Raw genomic sequence first — 25,091 nt, forward strand, 5'->3', positions numbered from 1 at the left:
ATTTGAAGCTATTCAATGCTATAAAGACTAAAATTCAAATTTATTTTTGATGATTTTTTTTAATATGATGACTTCAAGATCAAAGATTTAGATGATGTTAATTGTATTTATATCATTGCCCGACATTGTTGTTACTTATTACTGCAGCGGTTAGTTTTATTATTAAAACAAACTAAAATATTATTAATGCCAGGTAAACTCGGCTTCCTCGGCGAGCTGAAAGTGTTCGTCCGCACGGCCAGCAAGTACGACGACTGCCGCGTGCTGCGCGTGCCCGCGCTGCGGCTCAGCATCAAGCTGGGCTGGCAGGCTGTGGCCGACCCGCGCGACCACCACGCCGTCGCGCCCTGTGCGCCCACGCGACTGCCCGAGTACTCCAGCAATCAGGTAACGATTCGACACGATATAACATGACACTCAACACAACATAACACCACATAAAAATACACAATACGACAAAGTACAACATAACACAAGATGACATGGCAAAACGCAAAATAACAAAACACAAAACGAAACAACACATCACAACAGAACACATCATGACACAACAGGATAGAACATATCGACAAAACGTAACGCACACGAAAGAACCACACTCACAACACACCACATGCTCCAAAAATGGCCGTATGTACTTATTTTACGAACGATAATATTATATAGGTTCAATGTTGTATATTATAAATTTAAATACAATCCTACTAATATTATAAATCTATATTTATTACTAGCGGTCCGCCCCGGCTTCGCCCGTGGTACATGTTTACGTTTTCTCTACATAAGAACCATCCTCGTACTTCAAGGAATACAATAAAAAAAGAATTATCGAAATCGGTTCAGCCGTTCTCGAGTTATGCGCTTACCAACACATTTTGCGATTCATTTTTATATATAAGATTATGATTTAATTTTAAACATTTATCTATTTATATGTCATGTTAAATTATCTTAAGTAAGTACATGTTTTTGCTCTTATTAGTTTACATTATATCATAATATTATATTTTTGAACGCACTGCCGCTCCAATCGCTTCAAAGAGGGGCCACTGAAAATCAGTGTTGCAACAGCTGCGTTGCAATTTATGCTGAGTGGCTACCATTTTGGCTCCACTTCTTAATTTTATATCTTTTAATTTAGTTATGTATATTTTAATTTTACTGTGTTTGAATTGTATTGTCTTAATCTAATTGTATTGTGTGCGTGTTATTTTTTTGTGGAGTCAAATAAATGATCTTTCTTTCTTTCTTTCTATATATATGAAAATTAAACCCGTTTTCCTTGAAGTAGAGAAAACGTAAATATGTACGAAGGGCGAAGCCGGGGCGGACCGCTTGTATTTTATAAAACGAAAAAAAAAAAGAACATAAAAGCATGTTATCTGTTGTAGGAGCACGATTCGTACAGAGCGTTTCGCTCGCAAGGTGTCGATCTGCATTTGAGTATGGATACAAAGCCGATTGAGGGAGATGGCCCTGTTTTACTGTTATACGGCAGTACTCTCAGGTAAAATGAAAATTTTTATATTCAATTACTTACATTCAAATTATTCCATGTTTATTAATTTGATTATCTATATTATATCTCTGTTTTTTACGTTTTTAAGTTTAAGAGAATGAAGGTAGTTGAACATTTACATTTCTTTATTCTAGATGGTTTGAAAGTTTGAAACTAATATTATCGGGCACAACGCGGCCCACACGACGCGGACGCGTGTTCAACAACTTAAAACCACGAAAGCCTCAACTGTCAAGGCACTATAGGAATGTAGCCGTCTCGCTTACATTACACAACCTGCAGGTAATTTACGTCGAATTTTATCTTATTTGTAGTTTGAATTTGAAGTTATATACACATGCGTCCGTTGGAACGGTGCTCTTTTATTAAAAAAAAATCACGAATTTTCAGGATATTTTTTTGTTTCATAGGATGAAATCTGTTAAAGTATCTCTACTTTATGTTGACAAAAAAACCAATCAAGTTTTGGAACGAAGTTCCTTATCGCGCGTTGTGAAAGGGGGCTAGACGGAAAAAATTCTTACATAAAATTTGTCACGACACTTTTTGCTAGAGTTGTGTGGCGTGCGGCGTGCGCGTGGTTCTCTGTCTGTCTCTCTCTAACTTATCACTTCTTTCCATCCGGATTCCGGATGTCCCTTGACATCGCTCAAGTTTTTTTTATGTGTTAATTAATGTAAACAATATAATTTTCAGGTGTTCTACTGGTCGTCCTCGTCCATGCAGCGCGGTATAGAGATGCTGGGCGTGCGTGTGACATGCGGCTCCCGTCACCGCCTGTCCCTTGTGCCCGGGTCAGACGCGTTAATACGTCGTGCACGGGCAGTGTGGGCGACGCTGTATATGAATTGCGACCTTAACGACGTAGAGATATGGCTCAAAACGCCCGCGCAACAGCCGCATGAGGAGAAAGATGGGGAGGAGGTAGTTATTGATACATTATGTTTTTTAAACCTTGTTATTCCGTCTACTTGTAATGATATTTATAATTGCGAAATTGTACATTCGATAATTCTGAAGTTATATAACTTGGCATAATATTTATGTCATTTTCCATATAAAATCTTGAAGTATTCTTTACGATAGATTCAACATTACAACGACAATACCGCTATGGAAACAATAAACTTGATATACGGTGTAAGTCTTAGGTCTACATCTCACTACAAAAAAAAAATCTGCCCTCAAATTTTCCGATACGCAACTTATTATAAAAATATGATAACGTATAAACAACATTATCCGCAGAATCCATCCCTCCTCTGTCCCCCCGCAATGGAAAAATGCTATTGCCTATCCGTACGTCGAGTTTCCTACGGGCGGGAGGCCAGCGGGGCGGGGGTAGCGGGGGTGACGGGGGGCTCGGGCCCGGCAGCCAGCCCTGCGCCTGCGCATCGTTTAGCTGTGCATGACCTGAGGGGGGCTTGGACCAAGTTGAACAGGGATCTGGCGTTCGCGCTCATTGATACGTATATTAAGACGCAGGTGAGTGTGTTTCTGATTGTTAATAGTTGTTGAGACGAAGAAGACTTTTTTCTGTCGATGTCAAAAGAAAAATCTAGTAACCTATTTGTTTAATATGTGAAATCTAATGGGAAAAACCGCTATAAAAGGAAGAAATTAACATTTAATTAAAGTAAGGTTATTTATTTATATACTGATAGCTTTTTTTTACAGCAACTAAAGAAAAACTTATCAACAAAAGCTCTAAAGGAAGAAGAGAAGCCCGCAACGTCTCCCAAACAGCAACGAGACACAGATGTAGTGTCACCGCCACCCGCGTCTTCACAAGTAATAATAACATTTAAACACTAAATATCCAGTGTTCTTGTGTTTCAGTGATAAATTAAAAAAAAATCTCAAAGTTATCATGCTTTTCCTTTCATTCGATATATTAAGTTATTAAGTTTGTAAGTTTACTTTTTGAAATTGGCTTAATGCTAATTTTTTAAACTGGTTTGTTTTTGAAAATGCTGTTCTATTTTCATTTTTTTTTAATGATGAAATGTTTTTTTGCGAACAATTGTTAATTTATTAAGACGACTTTTTCCTTCATATGGCATTACACTTTCCCTTCAGATGGCATTACAAAATTCCACCCTGTATGTTGTGTATATGCTTGTCTGCAGGGTGGCGGGTCGAGCGGCGGCGCGTGCGCAGAGGGCATGCTGGCCGCGCTGGTGGCGGAGGCGGGCGAGGCGGGCGGCGAGGCGCCCGTCGTGTTCAGCGACGAGCTGGCGGGCGCGGAGGGGGACGCGCCGCCCGCGCACCCGCCGCACCTGCGGCACGTGCTCGATGATGAGAACGCGCATACTGCGTGCTTGAGTGAGCAAATTAAATACTTTATTAAATAAATAATAATATTACCTTCACAATCGCCTATTACCGGTTTAGAGCAATTACTCCAGTCAGTCAAGACAATCAATTCACAATAATTCCAAAAGTTTTCAAACTTTGGTCAAGTGAGTGGTACATTGGGACGACAATAAATCTCATTTTACAACCTTGTCCGCAGTCCGGAACAATGTTAAAATTGCAATTAAATTATTATTTTTTGCTGTATGATCGTGGAAAAAATTCCAAAAGTTCTGCAAACTTGGGAAAGTTTTCGATATAATATTTCATATTACGTATTAAATTTGCAACCAATCTAAGTGTACGGAACTTATGGATTTTTCCTGACTTAAAGAAATTTTTGCGGCAAAGAGAAATTTCCTCACGTATAGAAATTTTCCTGGCTTATAGAATTTTTCCTGACGTAAAGAAATTTTCCTGGCGTATAGAAATTTTCCTTGTCTATAGAAATTTTCCTTTCTTATAGAAATTTTCCAGCTTATAGAAATTTTTCCGCCTTATGCCAATTTTTCCTGACATAGAAATTTTCCCGACTTATGGATTTTTCCTGGCGTATAGAAATTTTCCTCACGTGTAGAAATTTTCCGGAGTTATGGAAATTTTTCTGTCTCAAATACAAGGAAATTTTCCTGGCGTATAGAAATTTTCCTGGCTTTATACATTTTCCTGACTTATACAAATTTTCCTTGTTTATAGAAATTTTCCCGACGTATGGAAATTTTCCTGACGTATAGAAAATTTCCTGACGTATATAATTTTTCCTGACTTATACAAATTTTCCTTGTCTATAGAAATTTTCCTTTCTTATAGAAATTTTCCAGCTCATAGAATTTTTTCCGACTTATGGCAATTTTTCCTGACAGAAATTTTCCCGACTTATGGATTTTTCCTGGCGTATAGAAATTTTCCTGACTTATACAAATTTTCCTGACTTATACAAATTTTCCTTGTCTATAGAAATTTTCCTTTCTTATAGAAATTTTCAAGCTCAATAGAATTTTTTCCGACTTATGGCAATTTTTCCTGACATAAAAATTTTCCCGACTTATGGATTTTTCCTGGCGTATAGAAATTTTCCTCACATAGAAATTTTCCTGTCTTATAGAAATTTTCCGGATTTATGGAAATTTTTCTGTCTCAAATACAAGGAAATTTTCCTGGCGTATAGAAATTTTCCTGGCTTATAAACATTTTCCTGACTTACACACATTTTCCTTGTTTATAGAAATTTTCACAATGTATGGAAATTTTCTTGACATATAGAAATTTTCCTTGCTTATAGAAATTTTCCCGACGTATGGAAATTTTTTGACTTATAGAATTTTTCCTGACTTATCGTAATTTTCCCGACTTATGAATTTTTCCTGGCGTATAGAAATTTTCCTCACGTCTAGAAATTTTCCTGACGTATAGAAATTTTCCTTGTTTATAGAAATTTTCCTGGCGTATAGAAATTTTCCTTACTTATGGAAATTTTCCAGCTTATAGAAATTTTCCCGACTTATGGAAATTTTTACTAATTAACTTGTGTCCCCAGTCGAGTTGGTGAACTCGCAAGTGGTGCTGAAGGGGTGCGAGACGCGCGGCTACGTGATCCTGTGCGCGGCGCGTGCGGAGGTGCGGCAGCGCGTGCGGCGCGCGCCCGCCGCCACCGCGTGGAGCGGCGCGCTCTCCGCCATGCAGTACTACGCGACCGTCAGCGCGGCGGACCGGGACCAGCTCGACGGTAGCCGCTCACTTCACCAAGGAATAGGCAGCAGTTTACCGACTTGAGCGACTTAACTTCATCTCATTTTAAATCTTTTGTCTTCGACTAAATCGATGTTACGACTTCATCGTATTTATTTGAGTAAACATAAAAAAACAACATTAGCTGATTTTTTGAATGCTACAAAACTAAATATCAAAGAGCCTATGTGTTTCACGTATTTTCCATACAATTTATAAAAATAGTATAAAAACAATTTTCTGCCCCTCAATAAGTGTCCAACTATCGACCACCCACTTATTCTAAACATATTACAATAGAGAACATCCAGTGGGTATCAGTTGAAGAGATCGAGGAGCGATGGTCGGGTGCGGCTATCAGTACATTACCAGATGTGCCCCGCCTCGTGGGCAGCGGGCACTCCGCTGGTGGTGTGATTGGACGGACTGTCGGACCAAGTGCAGATACCGGCCTTGCGCAGGTTTGTGAACAAACACTTCCTGTTACATCTCATTTACCTTGTGACGTAACATGCATCGTATAAAGAAACACATCGTATAATCTTCGACACAACATAAAACACTGTACGATACTACATACATTTAATACAACACACTCTACGACACAACATGCATCACACTCTACGACACAACATACAACACACTCTACGACACAACATGCATCACACTCTACGACATAACATACAACACACTCTACGACACAACATGCATCACACTCTACGGCACAATATGCATCAAACTCTACGGCACAACATACAACACACTACGGCACAACATACATCACACTGCAACACAACATACATCACTTCGCGCAACACAACATGACTTATAACATACTAGATTTCCGCCCGCGGCTTCGCCTGCGTTTTCAAAGGAAAACCCGCATAGTTCCCGTTCCCGTGGGAATTCCGGGATAAAACCTACCCTATGTGTTAATCCAAGATACCTTCTATACGTGTGCTAAATTTCATTGTAATCGGTTCAGTGTTCAGTTCAGTATTTGCGTGAAAGAGTAACAAACACACACATACACATCCTCACAAACTTTCGCATTTATAATATTAGTAGGATTAAAACTGCTTTTTACATTATCTCTCTGATTTTTTTTAATTTATCTATCAAATTAAATACTTAATGAAATGTTTAAATATAAATTTATAGTTGAATCGTTTCTATTGCCTTAAATACGTATTTTATCATAATTTATCTATAATATTATTTTTTATTGACATATCGAAATTTTCCTGACGTATAGAAATTTTCCTGGCTTATAGAAATTTTGCTATCTTATAGAAATTTTGCTGGCTTATAGAAATTTTCCTGACGTATAGAAATTTTCCCGACGTATAGAAATTTTCCTGGCGTGTAGAAATTTTCCCGACGTATATAAATTTTCCTGGCGTATAGAAATTTTCCGGACTTATGGAAATTTTCCAGCTTATAGAAATTTTACTTTCTTATGGAAATTTTCCGGTCTTAAAGAAATTTTCCTGGCGTATAGAAATTTTCCTGGCGTATAGAAATTTTCCCGACGTATATAAATTTTCCTGGCGTATAGAAATTTTCCGGACTTATGGAAGTTTTCCTTCTTATAGAAATTTTCCTTTCTTATGGAAATTTTCCTGTTTTAAAGAAATTTTCCTGGCGTATAGAAATTTTCCCGATGTAGAGAAATTTTCCGGATTTATGGAAATTTTCCAGCTTATAGAAATTTTCCTTTCTTATGGAAATTTTCCTGGCGTATAGAAATTTTCCCGACGTATATTAATTTTCCTGGCGTATAGAAATTTTCCGGACTTATGGAAATTTTCCAGCTTATAGAAATTTTCCTTTCTTATGGAAATTTTCCTGTCTTGAAGAAATTTTCCTGGCGAATAGAAATTTTCCTGACGTATAGAAATTTTCCTGGCTTAAAGAATTTTTCCTGGCGTATATAATTTTCCCGACGTATATAAATTTTCCAGCTTATAGAAATTTTCCTGTCTTATAGAAATTTTCCTGGCTTATAGAAATTTTCCTGGCGTATAGAAATTTTCCTGACGTATAGATTTTTTTCTGGCGTATAGAAATTTCCCTGGCTTATAGAATTTTTCCTGGCGTATATAATTTTTCCTGACTTATACAAATTTTCCTGGCTTATAGAATTTTTCCTGGCGTATATAATTTTTCCTGACTTATACAAATTTTCCCGACGTATATAAATTTTCCTGGCGTATAGAAATTTTCCTGACGTATAGAAATTTTCTTGGCTTATAGAAATTTTCCCGACGTTTAGAAATTTTCCTTGTTCATAGAAATTTTTCTGGCGTATAGGAATTTTTATTTTCTTATGGAAATTTTCCAGCTTATAGAAATTTTCCCGACTTATGGAAATTTTCCTGACTTATCGTAATTTTTCTGTCAATCAAAATTTCCCTAACTATTGTTAAAATCATTTTTCTAATTCATTCACATTCCATGTCACATTAATACGAATAAACACACTTTCGCATTTATAATATTATCGCAATAAAAGGTAGCCTTTGTCCTTTCTCGGGTATCAAAATATCTCCATACCAAATTTCATGCAAATTGGTTCAGTAGTTTAGGCGTGATTGAGTAACAGACAGACAGACAGAGTTACTTTCGCGTTTATAATATAAGTAGGGATTATAATATACTAGCTAAAAAACCCGGCTTCGCCCGGGAGTTGATATGAGATGACGTGGTAGAGTCGAAATAAAAAAATAAACTATGACGTAAAAAGTAAAAAAAAATTTTATTGAAAACGTTTTCTCATTATTTACAATACTTGTTTATAAACAACATTTTTCATTTTATTGTCCGGAGTATATATACATAAATTTTTCGGATTTCCTACTCTTGAAGCAAGCTACATATAGCTGACCGTGAGAGAAGCAGGATTCTTTGAGGTTAATGCCACAATATTTTAAAGATTGTCCTTGCGCTTTGTTAATTGTAAAACTAAAGGTTAATTTTATTGGAAACTACAGTCTTTTAAATTGAAATGGCAATTCCGAAGAGATCAGTGGTATTCTAGGTATAAATACTGTCTGTCCTTTGGTCTTTCCAGAAATAAGTTCAGCTTCAATGATATTATTCGATAGCTGTTTTACGATCATTCTAGTTCCATTACATAATTTTGGGGAGTTGAGATTTCTGAGTAGTATGATTGGAGTTCCAATTTTCAGACGAAGGCAGTGTAATGGCATTCCTGGTACTTGTAAAGAGTTTAGAAATTCAGTGAGGAAGTTGACACTTTCTTCAATAGATACCATCGTGTCGATCGATTTATATATTTTCTCTTCATCAGGTATTTTCTTCAGAATATTAAAATTGATATCGTCAACAATATTATTTTTAGTGGCCAAAATTGCTCTTTGAAATAACCACTCTGCATTAGTATAGTTCTGAATAATATTTGGATAAATTTTGTCGATTAGTTCGTCTTCAGTAGTGGCTATATTACAGAAATCACTGTTAAGTTCAATGAGGCCGGTCGTTTGGTCAGTAGGATATGTACCTTCGCCGATTTGTAAAAGTATTTTAGCAAATTGTGCTGTTGTTTCATCTCTTGATAATTCAACTCTCATGTTTTTTGTTAATTGCAGTATTTGGACTTGTAGCCAGAGATGTGATTTTTTCAAGCATGCATTGATATCGTCTTCTGATGTTGTCTTGGGAATAACTGGAAGTGTTTGTCGAAAATCTCCTGAGAGTATGAGTAGAGCTCCTCCCATTATTTCAGAGTTTTTTCGCAATTCTTGTAATGTTCTGTCCATGGCTTCTATAAATTTTTTATGGGCCATGGTGCATTCATCCCAGATGAAAATTTTAGCTTGGTTTAGAATTTACCACGTCCAGATTTTCCTGAAATTTTACATACCGGGAATTGTTGTTCGGCTATATTCAATGGTAGTTGTAAGGCAGAATGGGCAGATCGTCCTCCTTCCATAAGTGTGGCTGCAATGCCAGATGATGCTAGTGCCAGTGCGATGAGTTTTTTAGCACGTATTTCCGCCAGTATTAGATTTATGAGAAACGTTTTACCGGTGCCTCCTGGTGCGTCCAAGTAAATAATTCCACCAATATCGTTATTTATCCGGCTCATTATAACGTCGTAAACTTTTTTTTTATTGTCATTGAGAGTTGATTGATGTTGATTGATGTTGTAACTTTTTTCCTTCATAATTTCGTAGTTTAGCACACTAAAAGCATTTCTTTGTGGTGCTGGCATTCCAAGTTCTACTTAGGCTTGATTATTTATTGCTAAACATTTATCTTCTAAGCGAATGAGTGTTTCATTGAAGATCTCGTCATTGAATTCTATAGTCAGTTCAGGATTAGCTTGTCGGACTTGGTACAATATATCATCACTCATACTCCTTTTGAAAGAGTCCCATAGCTGTTTTGGGTTTGATGGGTTACATGTTGTTAATATTATAGGGAAATTTCACGAAAAAAACCCACAAATAACTTATTTCTATTTCGTTTCAAAATCGAGAGTTAATTAAACACACTATTAAAAATACTCACACGTGATACTTCTAAATAAAGGCTCACAGATAACTTCTCTTATTTTCGTTTTGAAATCGCTCGTTTCGCTGTTCAAATTAAACTAACTCTGGTGAGCGACACCGGGCTCTTATATATTCAGAGAGCTAGGCTCTAGAATATTCGAGAAAATTTGAAAATATTTTCTCTCTCACACCTTCTAGAGTATTCTGGTCACTATCGTCCGCCATAATAAAAGGTTCTATAGCGGTAGCATTTGTACTAAAAGCGCGAAATTTTAAAACCTAAATTTTTTAAGGTTTTGAGAACTAATTTGGATAACTAAAATTATGTCGCTTTAACTCCAAAATATAAGTTAGCTAATGACGTACAAATACACAAAATTTAATAACTTTATTATAGCATCAAATTAAATTTAAGACTTTATTGAAATTTGCTCGCAACGCTTTTGGAAATGCAACCCAAACAATCGTTGTCCTGAATGAAGTTCAAATATTCGATAACAGATGGCGCCACTATGTAGGGTTGGAAAGTTCCTTATATCTTTAGAAACACGCCCTTAGATTAAAACGGGAACTTTCTAGCTTCTGTAGCGGTAGCGTATGTAGTAAAGGCGCGAAATTTAAAAACCTAAATTTTTTAATATTTTGAGAATTAATTTGGATAACTAAAATTATGTCGCTTTAACTCCAAAATATACGTTAAATAATGACGTATAAATACACAAAATTTAAATTTAAGATTTTATTGAAATTGGAATTTTAAATTTCGCGCCACTACTACACATGCTGCAATGGCTCACAACTATGGAGACTACACACTATGTCTATTGGAGTGTAATATAGTCTCCGAAGTTCAAATATTCGATAACAGATGGCGCCACTGCACTTAATTTCCAAGTTGAAGGGTCGGAAAGTCCCTTATATCTTTAAAAACATGCCCTTTAGATTAAAACGGGAACTTTCTTGTTCGAGGGGGGATAAAGGGCTATCACACCACATAAGTCCCTTTATCGTGTCGGGACTCCTTTTTAAGTTTTATCGGCACGCACATTTTATCGACTTAGTTTTATTATATATATATATAGATTATGTTGATTTGTTTTTCTGTTATTTTCGTTTATTATGTTGTCAGTTTAAATGTTGTCTATGAATAATTGTGTTTCTATACACATCTCTGTATCTGTTTAATAAAACACCCTGTATAACTGTACTCCGCAGTTGCAACGCATAGTGTCGCGGTGCGCGTGCGAGTTCTACTACGTGTCGCAGGAGGAGAGCGAGGCGGGCGGCGGCGCGGGCGCGGGCTGGGCCTCCGCCCCGGAGCCCTACGACTCGTTCACGCTGATGCACCACGATCTGGATGTGTGCACTAATTCGTTGCAGGTGAGGTGTGATGTGATGTATAGGGTGGTCGATTTTTTTGGGTAGATTTATGTAGACGAAATAAGTTTGATGTCGTTTGTTGATTTTTTAAGCAGCAGAATAGCTAAATTGGGTTCAAAATAAAAAAAAAAAAACTTTTATTTTAGTAAAAAAAATTGTCAAAGGATGCTAATTTTTAACCGACTTCAAAAAAAGAGCAGGTTATCAATTCGGCCGGTATATTTTTTTTTGTCATTTAAATTTTTATCGTGTGAGAATACTTAAATTTTTTTTTATAATATTCATTACATTTTAACTGTTTGCTCGCCCTGTTTTCGTCTGGGTAGATTTTTCTTCGATTTCTGTAAATTTCATCTAAACGCAGATAAATTTAACACCAAAACTCACCGTATTCCAGTACGCGATGCTACTAGACGTGGTGAACAACGTGGTGCTGCACGTGGAGCCGGAGCGGCGGCGCGCGCTCGAGCGGCGCGCGCGCATGCGCTTCCAGCTGCAGCTGCACCGCGACACCGACCCGCGACACCTCATACACAAGCTGCAGACACAGGTATAGCACATTTGAAATTCGGAATTTGAAATTCGGAATTTGAAATTTGGAATTCAAAATTCGGAATTTTAAATTTGGAATTCGAAATTCGGAATATTATGATGTTCGAAATTTGAAATTGGGATTTTAAAATATAGTTCAGGATTCCCCAGGATTTAACGCATTGAAAATTGCAATCTTAAAGTCGCTTCATACACAAGCTAGAGATACAGGTGTTCAGGAATGCACAGTTTGGAATTTGAAATAGAGTTAAGAGATTTCCCCACTATAAAAAAAAAAAAAAAGTAGGTACTGCTCTAACGTGCTGAAATCGTCTGTAAAAGCAAAAATGCAGGATATTCGCATTTGATATCCGTTAAAAAGTCTAATCTTTTGACTATTTCTCTTTATTCATACACACTTTCGAAATACGTTAAGAAATTAAAATTTGGATTAAATTCCTCCGATTTTGGGTATTATCTATTTTTAAGAATTTTACCGTGATTTTGTCGATTAATGCAAAAAATAATAATAAAAAAGAGATCTCTCCGGCGGGGAATCGAACCCCGGTCTCCCGCGTGACAGGCGGGGATACTTACCACTATACTACCGAAGATGTGAATGTGAATGTGAAATTTTGCAACAAAAACCTTACTGTGAATTGATAAAGTAATCGTTTCATTTATATTTTTTCAGCTAAATTATTGATTTATTGAAGTGATCGTTGTTTCCGTTTATTTCTTGCTCCGAATTAAAATAATTGAAAAATATTTTTTTATTGTTTTGATATTTAATTTATAAAAATTAATATCTTAAAGAAAATTGTGTATCCATGAATTTTACCCCAATTTATTTATTAATTTATTTTAGGTTAGAGAGACGCTAGCAAGACTGCGTCGCCTGGAGAAGGAATACTATCTGAAGAACAGGTCTATAACCGGGAACGATCCCGTGGCCCTAGCCGAGTTGAAGAGTTTGGATGATCAGGTAATAATTTATTTTTGAATTTAACATCGGTGTATGTATTGCTTATTTTTAAGTTTTTACTAATTGAATTTAAAGGTGAACTAAAAATAAAAGAAAAAAAAAGGATGTTTCGTTGTTAATGCGTTGTTAATTATGTTGATTGCGTTTAGTTTCTGTAACTAAACAGAAAAAAAAAAAACAAAAAGAAATCTCTCCGGCGGGGAATCGAACCCCGGTCTCCCGCGTGACAGGCGGGGATACTTACCACTATACTACCGAAGATGTGATTGGTTTGGCGAAATTACTGCTATTATACTGTTACGACTTCAGCATTTTCATATTTTGTATCCGCAATTCATAACTGATATAGAAAATTGCTATTATTCAAAGTGTGGTAAAAGGAAAACAGGGCTAGGCACGGATGGATGAAATTGTTTGCGTTTATCGTTTTGATGCACTTCTTGTGAATGCCGTTAGATGGCGCTACAATGAATTGTGAAAAACGCGATATAACAGTGTCTAACGAATTCGATAGATGGCGCTTATTCAAGTAACAAAGTTAATTTTTTTTTATAGAGGTTTTTATTTTTATACATAATTTAAAATTTTCTTTTAAATATCGGTATTGTTATCTGTTTATTGCGTAAAACATAAAAAATAATACAATTAAATCAGATGCTCTCTAGGCAAGATTTTTAATTTTTTAAATAGAGGTTTGTAGCTGCCCAGAAATGAACTTTTCACATTACTCGAACACACTTTCGTATTATATTATAACTAGCGGTCCGCCCCGGCTTCGCCCGTGGTACATATTTCGCAATAAAAGGTAGCCTATGTTCTTTCTCAGGGTCTAAAGATTGTCTGTGCCAAATTTCATCAAAATCGGTTCAGTAGTTTATGCGTGAAAACCATACATACATACATACATAATTACAAACCTTTCCTCTTTATAATAATAGTATAGATTACTCGAACACACTTTCGTATTTTATTAAGTATAATTATATTATCCAGGTGAACGAATGCAAAGAGTCCGCTTGGTCTCTCGGCGAGGAACTAGACGCGATGGTGCGCGCGTGGCGCGAGGCCGGCAGCGCAGCCCGGGCCCCCGCCCCTCGGGCTCCGCACGCGCCCCCGCATCGATACAACGAGATCTGCTTCAAGTCGGCCCGCTGGCGGCTCACTGATGCGGACGGGCAGTTGGGCATCGCGGATCTGTTGTTGACTAACTTCTTGTGAGTTGTGATGAATGATATTTTTTGAAGTGAAACTTCTTTATCGGAGTTGGAAAAAAATTTAGTGTAACATTTTTTCGTTACGCGTGACATTTTTCCGTTACGCGCCATCTTTTTCTTATCCCTACCCCGTACCACGTATTTCTGTAAAGTTGCATATAGTAAATTATTTTTTGAAAAATAAGGTCATAAAGAAGTTTCACTTCTTACGTGTGTACACTAATACACGCACACATTTTTTTTATAACATTGAAGTGTCAAAATTCAAACATTTGTAGTCTCGTTATGTAGTATATTCACTTGGTAATGTCACATTTATTCTAAAGTATAATGTTTTAATCGAATTTCCATTGAAGGAAGAACGGCCACTCAATACTTTCTTAGTTGTATTGTTGTAATTGATAGAATCATTGTCATCCATAAGTAATTAACTTCCAAAAACATGATCTAATGTGAAACTTTTAATACCAAATCTACAAATACAATAAATAAATTTGAAAAAAAAAAATGTTGTCCCTCGTAGATACACGAAAACATCTCGTTCAGACGACTCAGTCGAGCATCAGTTGGAGCTGGGCTATGTGCGGGTCACCAATCTCTTGCCTAATGAACCGTTCCCGGAGGTAAGAAATATTCATTAATTAAAAAAAATAGTGAAAATACCCTTTTTTGTAAAATGCTTATGTAGTTGTGTGTAGGAAGAAAAAAAAAAGCTGAACTGTGGTATAAAAATAAAGTTTTTATATTATTGCTATGATTCCTATTTATATATTTTTTAAAGAAAATGTTGAAAAACAAGTGTTTGAAGAAAAGAAAAAAAATAAAAAGAGGACTCTCCGGCGGGGAATCGAACCCCGGTCTCCCGCGTGACAGGCGGGGATACTGACCACTATACTACCGAAGACTTGTGAGTTAGTGCGAAATTATCGGAAAATATCTTGCGATTGGAAGAATTGCGACACGCAAGGCAAAAAAATTAACTTCACTGAATGCTTATTTCGTTTGGTATTTTTTTTTTAAATAAATAATCATGTACTAAAGTTTAAAACTGTCTGCTATAATGTAGACACATCAGCTACGAAAATCAAAGCGAAAAATATTTTGCTTAATTATTTATTTCAAAATACATCTTATAGTCTGTTGTGTACTCTTACTACTTAATAACATGTTACATTATTTTCATTCAACTAGGTGTTAGTCCCGCAAGCGGCGTCCGGCCGTGCCCCGCTAGCTCGCCGCGCGGCGTTGCGCGTGTTCTGCCGCGACCGACCTCCCGTGGGAGGTATCTCGGTGAAAGAGCACTTTGAAGTGAACATTGTGCCTATAAGGATTGGTGAGTTTCTTAATACTAGGTCAAACCGAAAAAAAATACGCCTAACATTCATCTGAGTAAGTATAAGTTTCATGAAACAAATGCAATTTTAGGATAACAAAAAAAATATTGCTATTTTATTGAAAATTATATGTAAAATTCCAAAAAAATACTTAAAAGATGTGGTGGAATAGAAAAGAAAAAATAAAAAAGAGTTCTCTCCGGCGGGGAATCGAACCCCGGTCTCCCGCGTGACAGGCGGGGATACTGACCACTATACTACCGAAGACTTGAGAGCTTATGCGAAATTATGTATTATTTGTTCCTCTAGTAACTATGTATAATAATTTCATGTATAGAAAAACGAATTCATCGGAAGCCAGCTTTGTATAACTTTTTTAAATACATATTAAAATTTGTTGCTTTAATCATATGAAACAATAATTAATGCCATCTAAAAGTGGATATTTACAAATTTTCGCGTTTATAATACATATTATGTATAAGTCACTGTTTAAAAAAATTCCATTTTATATCCCACCCCACAGGCATGACAAAGAAATTCTTCAACACGATGCTAAAGTTCTGTTTCCCGGAGCGAGACCCGGAAGCCATGGACGAAGGTGACGATGAAGACAAAAACGCGGCAAAAAAACGCAAGAAGAACAAGGACTCTAATTCTAACTTCTACGTGAAGAGAGATAAGAGGGACAAAGATGATGTCGAGAAAATGAAGGTAAGGTTTCTTGTGTTGAAAAACATTGGCACTCCTTTATAATTTCAAGCTGATAAATTCGAATACTTTCGTATCTGTAAATTATTTTAAATTATGATATTGTTTTTTTTATTGATTTTTTATATTTAAATATAATGTATGTACTCTGTACATACATTATTTCGATTCCCGGTGGAGACGAAGAAGAAAAATGTCTCGGTCTGGTAGGACACAGAAGGCTGATCACCTACTTGTCACTAAAGAAAATCGATCAGTGAAACAGATGTATAAAGCATCAGCCCCTTACTCCACTAGGGGACATGGGACTTCACTTACACTCTGTACATGCGTGAGATAACTACTTTATCAATAAACTATAAGAAATATTATATGACGTTATATGCAATTTTGTAATGACGTCATTTTATGTGTAAAGCCCTTTACCACATACAGAAGGAATATTCATTTGAATGTGACTCTAAATAAATACTCAGAATTCAGATAATACTTGAAAATAAATGCATTATATGGGTCAATGTCAATACTACCACATCTGTCCTTGTGTGTATTATTTTAGAAAACAATCGGGGCTTTGTTTTTCTTAACGTTATTTGTGGAAAACTGTATATCTAAATTATTATGAGGATAAAGAGAGAAATATTAGGGATCTACTTACTTACTTACGTTAACGTAAGTAACGGAAGTACGTGATTACAATCGAGTGCCTAATTATCTCTTGAATTTCAAAAAATGTTTTCTTCTTCCAGTGTCCCCAATTATTACTGTGTAGGCAAGAAAACAGTTATTAAAAGATAAGAACATAGACAACAATACGAAATTATACAAAAACCTAGTAAATAACAATATAAGAAGAAACGCCAGCACCTGCGACACCACCCACACACTGATCGAGTGTTTATGGCCGGTAGTGACCACATCAGGTGGCCCACTTGCTTCTTTGCTTGCTATGCTATATACAAACAAATAGATATCATTAACGCCTACCTTCTTTTATACGATTTAGCCTCAAAACATAAGTATTGATAATTGGCATTACTGAAGCTGATGAAAATGTTCATTTCGTATCAGTTAAATAGTCGAACATGTATTAAATTGGTGACAGTATTACTGTGGTCAATAATTGTTTAGGATAAGGACCATTTTCCAGTGCTGATAAAAAAGGCCATTTACCTTCTGTCAAATGAATATTTGCCTGCATGACAGAGATCATTATTTGACCTTTCTCTCTTTTTTCTGTATTGTTTTCGATATTGTATTGTATTTATTACAATGCCGCATCCAGGAGCGAGCGGAAAAGAACAAGCTGTTCATATACATAAAGATCCCGGAAGTGCCGGTGCGCGTCTCGTACAAGGGCAGCAAGGAGAAGAACCTGGAGGACGTGCGCGACCTGCCGCTCGTGCTGCCCACGCTCGAGTACCACAACGTGACCTGGACCTGGCTGGACCTGCTGCTGGCCACCAAGAACGATACCAGGCGGTGAGTGGATCTTTGTTGTATGTCTTAAGAGTTGTGAAATAGTCTTAGAATAAGTGTCCTAATTGTGTTTTGCTTGGGAAATTGTCTTGCTTTACATTTTTACCATTCAAGTTACTTACAGATTGTGCAAACGTGACCATTTAACATCAGTTCTTCCATATTTTGCTTGTTCTGCCATTTCCCCCTTGTTTTTAATATTTACAACGAAGAGAAAGATAGTGGACTTTAGCATGGTTGACGTGGGACTCGAATTGACTTGTAGCCTACTAGTCTTTTATTTCTTTTTTTCAAGTGGCAATAGTAAGTCTTCTCGCTTACCTTTGACAATTTTCTAGTTACTAGTAATTTCTGATGACTATGTTTTTGTTTAGTTATAATTTGCTATGAAATGTTTTCCATACAGGGTACTGGTGTCCCAAGCGATCAGACAGAAGCTACAGTTGCACCGGCGCGCGCCGGCCGCGCTCGAGCCGCTCGAAGAAGATAAGGCTCGCCTTTTGCTCGGCGACCGCACCGTGAGTGATTCTTTTCTTTTTTGTTTGTGGCTTCGCTCGCGTAGTAAAGGAAATCGCATAGTTTCTATCCCCGTGCTATTATGGGATACAACCTATCCTATGTAATTTCTAAAGTACCTATCTTTGTAGATAGTTTCGTTAATTTAGTGGTTTTGGCGTGAAGAAGAGACGGCACGAGTTTTACGTATTTATAATATTCGTTTAGATGAAGTAGTTAAAGTGACCCATTTCTTACAGGTAGCAGAGAACAAGCCCCAAAAGAAGAGCACGCCCAGCGTATTCAAATTTTCCAAATCATAGCATAAGAGCAAAAAGTGACATGACTCGTTGCCGTAAGAGTCGTGTCACTTTATATACTATTTATAAATTATTATAAGTAAAAAAGTGTAGATAGGTTTTGAGTGGCACGTCAAAATTCGGCTAATTAGGCACATTTTGCTTCAGTTGTCTGTTTTTTTTATCACGATAGGTGAATCATGCCAATTTCACTTTGACGTTTAATCGTGTTGGTCCCAACCTATCCACACCTTTTTTAATTATGTGTATCATTGCTATTTAATATTTATAAATGACACTCCAAAATTATGGGTTGCCATCTTTTTGTATACAATTTGGGAAATGTTTCTTGGAAAATGGTGGGGACCGGAATAGGATACGGAGCTTTGGGGTTTGTTAAATAGATATAAAGCAAGATAAAGTGTTGAAAATTTGTGAATGTTCCTTAATGTTTAAAGTAAATGTTATACCGACTAATATTAAATTGTTTTCGAGTTTAATGTATAATAAATCCAAAAAATATATAATTTGTTCGTGTATATCGATTGTCTATCCCTCAGAATACATTATATGCCTTTTTGTATTTATCTTTAAAATAATATATAAATAACATGTATAATGCTAAATTTTTCATATTCACAATGATAAATTAATAAATTACAATTATTTTTATTACACGCTTTATATTAGCTTCACCTGTATGTTTGTTTGTTTGTAACCGACTTCTTTGGGCGCGATTTTGACCCACTTTAAACGGCCAGATTTCGTTCTAACTTTGTAGATTTATTGAGGACCGATGACAATTCACTAATTTGATAAAATTTTCTATTTTTTAGTTCGGTTTTCTATAAAAAGCGTGTTTTTTAGTTTTTTTTTAACTATTATTATTATTATTTCGTTATTACTCAACGTTTAAAAATATGTAAAAAAACACACAATCATGTTCATTTCTAATAGTATAATGATTATCTAATTGCGTTTTACATTAAAATAACAACTTATTACTATGTCCTGTTAATTACTAACGCACAATCGTAATTATCAATTTAATTTTGCTAATTATAATTAAAATTATATTTAAAATATAATTAGTTTGCCCAAAGAATCATATAGCAGTATAGATGTTGCTCTAGGATAATATAAAAATTATCTGTGAAATGAACAAAGTCGATCATTGTATTATTAATAATCCTCAAGAGATGAATAAAATATGATTAAACTAGATTTCCGCCCGCGGCTTCGCCCACGTTTTCAAAGGAAAACCCGCATAGTTCCCGTTCCCGTGGGATTTCCGGGATAAAACCTATCCTATGTGTTAATCCAAGTTACCCTCTATATGTGTGCTAAATTTCATTGTAATCGGTTCAGTAGTTTTTTACGTGAAAGAGTAACAAACATCCATACATCCATACATCCATACATCCATACATCCTTACAAACTTTCGCCTTTATAATAGTATTAAGATTATAACATTTGTATAATGTTTATAATATTTAAATAAATAAGAATGTGCTGAATAATAATTGGCCTTTTTCGTATCTTAAAAAAACACTGAATAGCTTTTGGTTTGAAGTTACATATTCTATATAACATAAACCAACATCACTAGGTACATAGTATAAAACAAAGTCGCTTTCTCTGTCCCTATGTATGCTGAAATCTTTAAAACTACGCAACGGATTTTGATGCGGTTTTTTTAATAGATAGAGTGATTCAAGAGGAAGGTGTATATAATTTATTATGTTTTAGACGAAGCGGGCGAAGCCGCGGGCGGAAAGCTAGTTGATAATAAACAAACTTACCCTAATTACTGTTGAAATTAAAATTCTCCTTTAATGGAATTAATTTGTAAATGAATCTTGTAGAGCTACCAGGCTAATTAAATAAATATAATATATCTATAATATAAATCGAGTAGAGTCGATATATAAGCGACTGATTATATTTGTAGGAATGGTAATATTTAGATGAAGTAAATTACTTAATTAAGGGCCGATTTTTCAATCCTTGGTTAAAATTTATCCGTCCAATAAAGTATTACACGAACATTGTAAAATGTCACCTGTTAACTGTCATATACGGACAATTAGAATACATTTTTGAAATGGTAGTTTAATACGTTATTCGATGAATAAGTTTTAACCAAGGATTGAAAAATCAGCCCTAACTGGTGTCAACAATATAAAGATACTTAGTATAAAATATGAAATATACTATGAAACGTTGATAAAGGTTTTTTCAAAAGATATGTTTTCATGAGAAACATGTAATAAAAGACATTTTGAATTAAGTGTATTTACCTAAATGTGAACAATTGATATTACACATCGAATGAAATAAAATTCTTACTAATATATTTATAAATAAAATATTATGTAGGTTTAGGTATGATGTAGGGAATTTTCTATAGACAATTCGTGTCATGATGTTTTGTCATTGTAATATACAGATGACGTATTTACTCCAAATAGTAATTTTTTTCAGAATTTTTTTCTGAGAACCAATATGCAGTAAAATTACAGTCATTGCAAATAAAAAAAAAATTGGTTGTCTGTAAAGTCGGTTTACTGACGATAGTTGAACGTGACAACGTCCAATTGTGCTTCTTTGTCGCTCGTTCCGCGCTCTCGCTTGCACTTCAAGCAGTAAGGCACGGAACGCCTCAGAGCGAGGTAACGCCGCATGAGTCATGTTTTTTCGTGCGTGCAGGCGGCTTTATCGAATTATAAGACGTTGTCACGTCAAAAAAATAAATCAGACAAGGTTTTGTTAATAATGATTACTTAAAAAGATAAAAAGTATTGTAATATTTGATCAGGTTATAATAATAATAATAAGCTTTATTTATTCCACCTTACAATTAATAATTAATACATATACATATGACATTTTAGTTTTTTTATCTATTCATTGTTAGGTGGCCCCTTATGGGTAAAAGCCTCCTCCATCTTGTACCAAAGATCCCTATCTTGGGCCATACGCATCCAGTTTTTGCCTGCTATGTTCTCTATGTCGTCCACCCACCTCTTCTTCTGCCTTCCCACTTTCCTTTTGCCGATTGGGCCCTGCCATTTAGTGGTATGATATGTCCACCTGTCGTCTTTATATCTAGATAGGTGTCCTGCCCATTTCCACTTTTGTTTCAAACTAAAATTAAGTGCATCTGTTAGTTTGGTTTTCTTGCGAATGTCCACATTCCTTTGTTTTTCTATTCTTCTTAGTTTCAGTATACTTCGTTCCATAGCATGTTGGCATGATGAAATTTTGTTCTTGACTTGTTCTGTAAAGACCCATGTCTGGCTTGCATAAGTAAGGCTTGGGAGAATACAGGAATCCATTATTGTCTTTTTTATTTGACGGCTATAATTGCCTTTTAGAATTTCTTTTTTTTTTTCATGCAACCTGATCAAATTCTAAAAATTTGATCAGGTTGCATGAAAAAAATAAGAACATAAGAAATAAAAAAAATATTTTCTCTATATAAAAAGATTACATATAACAACACCCGGACTCGTCCATAAATAATACATAACTAGTATAATTTGAGTGCAATATTTAACAGCTTTGTTTACACTTTACAATGAGACATTAGCAATAAATACAACGGATGTTTACAGTTTACACTTAGAGCAAAAATGTTGGCTAAGATTTAGTGAAGCCGGTATTATCTAGCTTACACTGGTATAAACTGGTTAATTAGTTAAACACCTGATTAATAGTGAAAATAATTAGCTTTTCATATGTATGTTTGGATTTTGACAATTTTTGAGTCAAAATTCACCTATCCGTGAAGAAAAACTTTTGAAATATAAAAGCTTATTTCAAATATCACGCGTGCTTTATATTTTTTAACATATATTTTCGATGTAGTCGAATAGTATACACGTTATGCAATTATTTTAACATCTTTAATTGTAATAAGAAATGTATTCCTATTAAAGTAATTGTTATGATTCAGTATTGGTGTTGTAAGCGGAGATTTTTGTATGTACTAGTATTTTTATATAACTTATTATATTGTTGTCAATGTAATTAATTATTGAATAAACGTATTTAAATAGTTTGCAGTCTTTTATTTATTACCTAGAGCCAACTTCTATTTTACGGGAAAATGATTTTTATTGATATTATTGGGATTGTAGAGTCGCTCTACATATTGCAAAAATTAACATGTTTATTTTTCCATACTCTATAATATATTGTATGTTTTGTTTTAATGCTTTGGTAATTGGGTTTTGTAAATTGAATGATTCTGAAAAGTTTTCCAATTAATTTACGTAAATGATGATCTGACGTGTGTGATCTGAAGGACCTGGCATTGGCAGTTGCAATGAATGGTTCTTATCACGACCTGACTCAATATTGGTCAATTCAGACGAAACAATATGTCGTGGTCAACTCAGCGATTTTCCCAGAAAAGCGTGCGAAACGAGCGCTTTACGTATTTTCTTATTTTCCTAAGGATTACCTCACTCGCGATCGCGGCCTTCAGTGTAGAACTGGACGCCGCAGAGAGTGCACGTCGCCGACCCGCGGAATTACGAACGTAAACTCGAAACGAATCATGAGGACGAATTATATAATTTTATTTTAAAGTGTATTTGTGTTGTGTTGTGACTTAGTGCTCTATTAACGATGGCGCTCTTTTTGTGTGTATTCGCTTGTGCCGTGGCCGGGGCCCTCGGCTTCAATGTGGACATCCCGTCCAGGGTGGTGTACACCGGGAACTATCAGTCCATGTTCGGCTTTACCGTCCAGTCCCATGTGGATGGTGATAGAAAAATGTAAGTATTCAATAATAAAAAAGTTTAAAACTTATAGAGTTTGTGTCTGTTTATTTTAGCGCTAAAAGTAGTGTTGACTCTACATTTCTGTCTGACGAATACAAATCACGAACACACATCATTCGCGCGAGACCTTAAGATAAAAATAAAAAGTATTTATGGACGACGTCGTACCTCATAAATGGTCATATGAAGGTTGCGATTACGAGTTCAGGCATATCGAAGTTTATCATAATGACATCATCGGCCAAGGAATACATAAGTGCGATTTTTACCACGAATTCAATCGAAGACATTGAGCCGATTCATGATATATAGTCGTATAGAGTCTCTAGTTTTCATGGATTATAAACTGACTCTACCGAGAGATTTCAAGAGATATGGCATCTCATTGAGTGTTACAATGTGCTGAGTGACTCAAATCGCGATGGTTGTTATTTGAGCTTCTATGTATAGATAGTATACCATAAATAAAAACTAAATATTCCTTGGTCAGGGCTGTCGGTCTTTACTCGTATGTTAGATTGTATCTCTAATGTTTAGACTAAGTCGTTGAAAAATAATACATAAAACTAGCATGAATATTGTATTTCAGGTGATGAGGAATGCATATTTTTTGCGACTTTAGTATTTTAGAAAGCTTAGCTCTATAATAATAATAATGAGTGTACAGGATTACATTATAGTAATAGCTATAATAGAGATATTTTTTGGTACCACTACTCTACCTTTTTTATAAATATTATGCAAATACGTATGTTGATAACCCTAACACGTGGAAAAACCGCAAAACATTCTTATTAGACGAATAGCAATCGCTTTACGTAACTATTGTATTTTTAATTTTATACGTTTTTAATCCATTTAAAACATTTTATAAGATTTTGCTTCATAAAGTATAAAGTTTACCTAATAATTTTACAATAGCTTCACTAAGAAAATATCTAGTAGATATCTGTTTTCCAATTTGCTCTATAACGTCATTTTATAACATAGTTAAATTGATCACGGTGCAATTGAATAAATCACTTATTTATAGTCCTGACTTATTTCAATACAGTTTTCATAATAATGAAACAGACTCTACATTTGCTAATTATGTATCATTTGATTCCATTTATAAATGACATGATAGAGTTATTTTAGTAAATTTTTAATGACTGTTGATTGTCCTAGAGTTCTACTGAATATGAAATGAGTATTAGATAATTATTCGTAAATTGATTTTGCTCTATGACTAAGAAAAAATAGAGTATGCATTGATAATTTAATTCAAAGGTTTGTCATAAGCAGAACTTTTGGCGACATTTGTTTGAATTATGTAGGAGTAATTATATAAATTATAGTTTAAAAGACAAGCAAAAATTTTAAACATAGAGTCACAATGTAACTTTGCATATTTTACTTATTTGAAATTCATACAATTTAACAAGCACAATTTTTACCTTAAACACTGTTAAATTCATCACCATTAATTAAATGTGTATGAATAGTGATTATGAAATCATTAGTCCCGAAAAACCGAGATGTGATCATTGCAGTAGGCGTCATAACGTCATCGATTGTAGCGCCCACAATAGGTGAAAATCTCTTCCAATACATTGTCATAAATGATTTCGTAATATGGTACTGCCAAATACCATGGCCTTATAACTATTCTCAATATCTAAAAAAGATAAGACGAATACCATCATGGCCTTAAAACTTTTCTCAATACTTTAGAAAAAAAAATCTTTCACTAGTTTCAATGTCACAT

General features: G+C 35.1%; 2 protein-coding genes, 1 long non-coding RNA gene and 4 other non-coding genes across 10 annotated transcripts in view; 3 read left to right on the forward strand and 4 right to left on the reverse strand.

The window, feature by feature from the left end:
- hob (bridge-like lipid transfer protein family member hobbit) overlaps positions 1 to 18,624 on the forward strand; it is a 28,275-nt gene extending 9,651 nt beyond the window's left edge. Inside the window, exons 21-39 of the mRNA XM_090105047.1 lie at positions 194 to 387; positions 1,392 to 1,507; positions 1,654 to 1,801; positions 2,216 to 2,443; positions 2,768 to 3,004; positions 3,197 to 3,310; positions 3,649 to 3,844; positions 5,412 to 5,600; positions 5,903 to 6,063; positions 11,338 to 11,502; positions 11,900 to 12,052; positions 12,902 to 13,018; positions 14,012 to 14,232; positions 14,756 to 14,855; positions 15,424 to 15,565; positions 16,093 to 16,280; positions 17,563 to 17,759; positions 18,163 to 18,274; positions 18,512 to 18,624. Of these exons, the coding sequence (XP_089961173.1) occupies positions 194 to 387; positions 1,392 to 1,507; positions 1,654 to 1,801; positions 2,216 to 2,443; positions 2,768 to 3,004; positions 3,197 to 3,310; positions 3,649 to 3,844; positions 5,412 to 5,600; positions 5,903 to 6,063; positions 11,338 to 11,502; positions 11,900 to 12,052; positions 12,902 to 13,018; positions 14,012 to 14,232; positions 14,756 to 14,855; positions 15,424 to 15,565; positions 16,093 to 16,280; positions 17,563 to 17,759; positions 18,163 to 18,274; positions 18,512 to 18,574 (3,041 nt within the window). The 3' untranslated portion in view covers positions 18,575 to 18,624. The remainder of the gene's footprint in view (positions 1 to 193; positions 388 to 1,391; positions 1,508 to 1,653; positions 1,802 to 2,215; positions 2,444 to 2,767; positions 3,005 to 3,196; positions 3,311 to 3,648; positions 3,845 to 5,411; positions 5,601 to 5,902; positions 6,064 to 11,337; positions 11,503 to 11,899; positions 12,053 to 12,901; positions 13,019 to 14,011; positions 14,233 to 14,755; positions 14,856 to 15,423; positions 15,566 to 16,092; positions 16,281 to 17,562; positions 17,760 to 18,162; positions 18,275 to 18,511) is intronic.
- Positions 12,576 to 12,647, reverse strand: TRNAD-GUC (transfer RNA aspartic acid (anticodon GUC)). Its single transcript has one exon. It is a non-coding gene; the product is annotated as a tRNA-Asp (tRNA).
- Positions 13,208 to 13,279, reverse strand: TRNAD-GUC (transfer RNA aspartic acid (anticodon GUC)). Its single transcript has one exon. It is a non-coding gene; the product is annotated as a tRNA-Asp (tRNA).
- Positions 15,065 to 15,136, reverse strand: TRNAD-GUC (transfer RNA aspartic acid (anticodon GUC)). Its single transcript has one exon. It is a non-coding gene; the product is annotated as a tRNA-Asp (tRNA).
- Positions 15,762 to 15,833, reverse strand: TRNAD-GUC (transfer RNA aspartic acid (anticodon GUC)). Its single transcript has one exon. It is a non-coding gene; the product is annotated as a tRNA-Asp (tRNA).
- A 1,840-nt stretch (positions 18,625 to 20,464) lies between the features above and the next one.
- On the forward strand, positions 20,465 to 22,613 carry LOC149906160 (uncharacterized). The gene is made up of 2 exons (XR_016457074.1): positions 20,465 to 21,369; positions 21,981 to 22,613. It is a non-coding gene; the product is annotated as an uncharacterized LOC149906160 (long non-coding RNA).
- Positions 22,614 to 23,055: 442 nt separating this feature from the next.
- Positions 23,056 to 25,091, forward strand: part of if (integrin subunit alpha inflated) — a 104,664-nt gene continuing 102,628 nt past the window's right edge. For all 4 annotated transcript variants that reach the window (XM_090105056.1, XM_090105052.1, XM_090105054.1 and 1 more), the window contains exon 1: positions 23,056 to 23,335. In XM_090105056.1, the coding sequence (XP_089961182.1) occupies positions 23,187 to 23,335 (149 nt within the window). In that variant the 5' untranslated portion in view covers positions 23,056 to 23,186. The remainder of the gene's footprint in view (positions 23,336 to 25,091) is intronic.

Source organism: Colias eurytheme, chromosome 9 (genome assembly GCF_061535395.1).
Source record: "Colias eurytheme isolate Ceu_HAF_F1 chromosome 9, ilColEury1 Martin Lab GWU primary, whole genome shotgun sequence".
In the NCBI taxonomy this organism is placed as follows: Eukaryota; Metazoa; Arthropoda; class Insecta; order Lepidoptera; family Pieridae; genus Colias; species Colias eurytheme.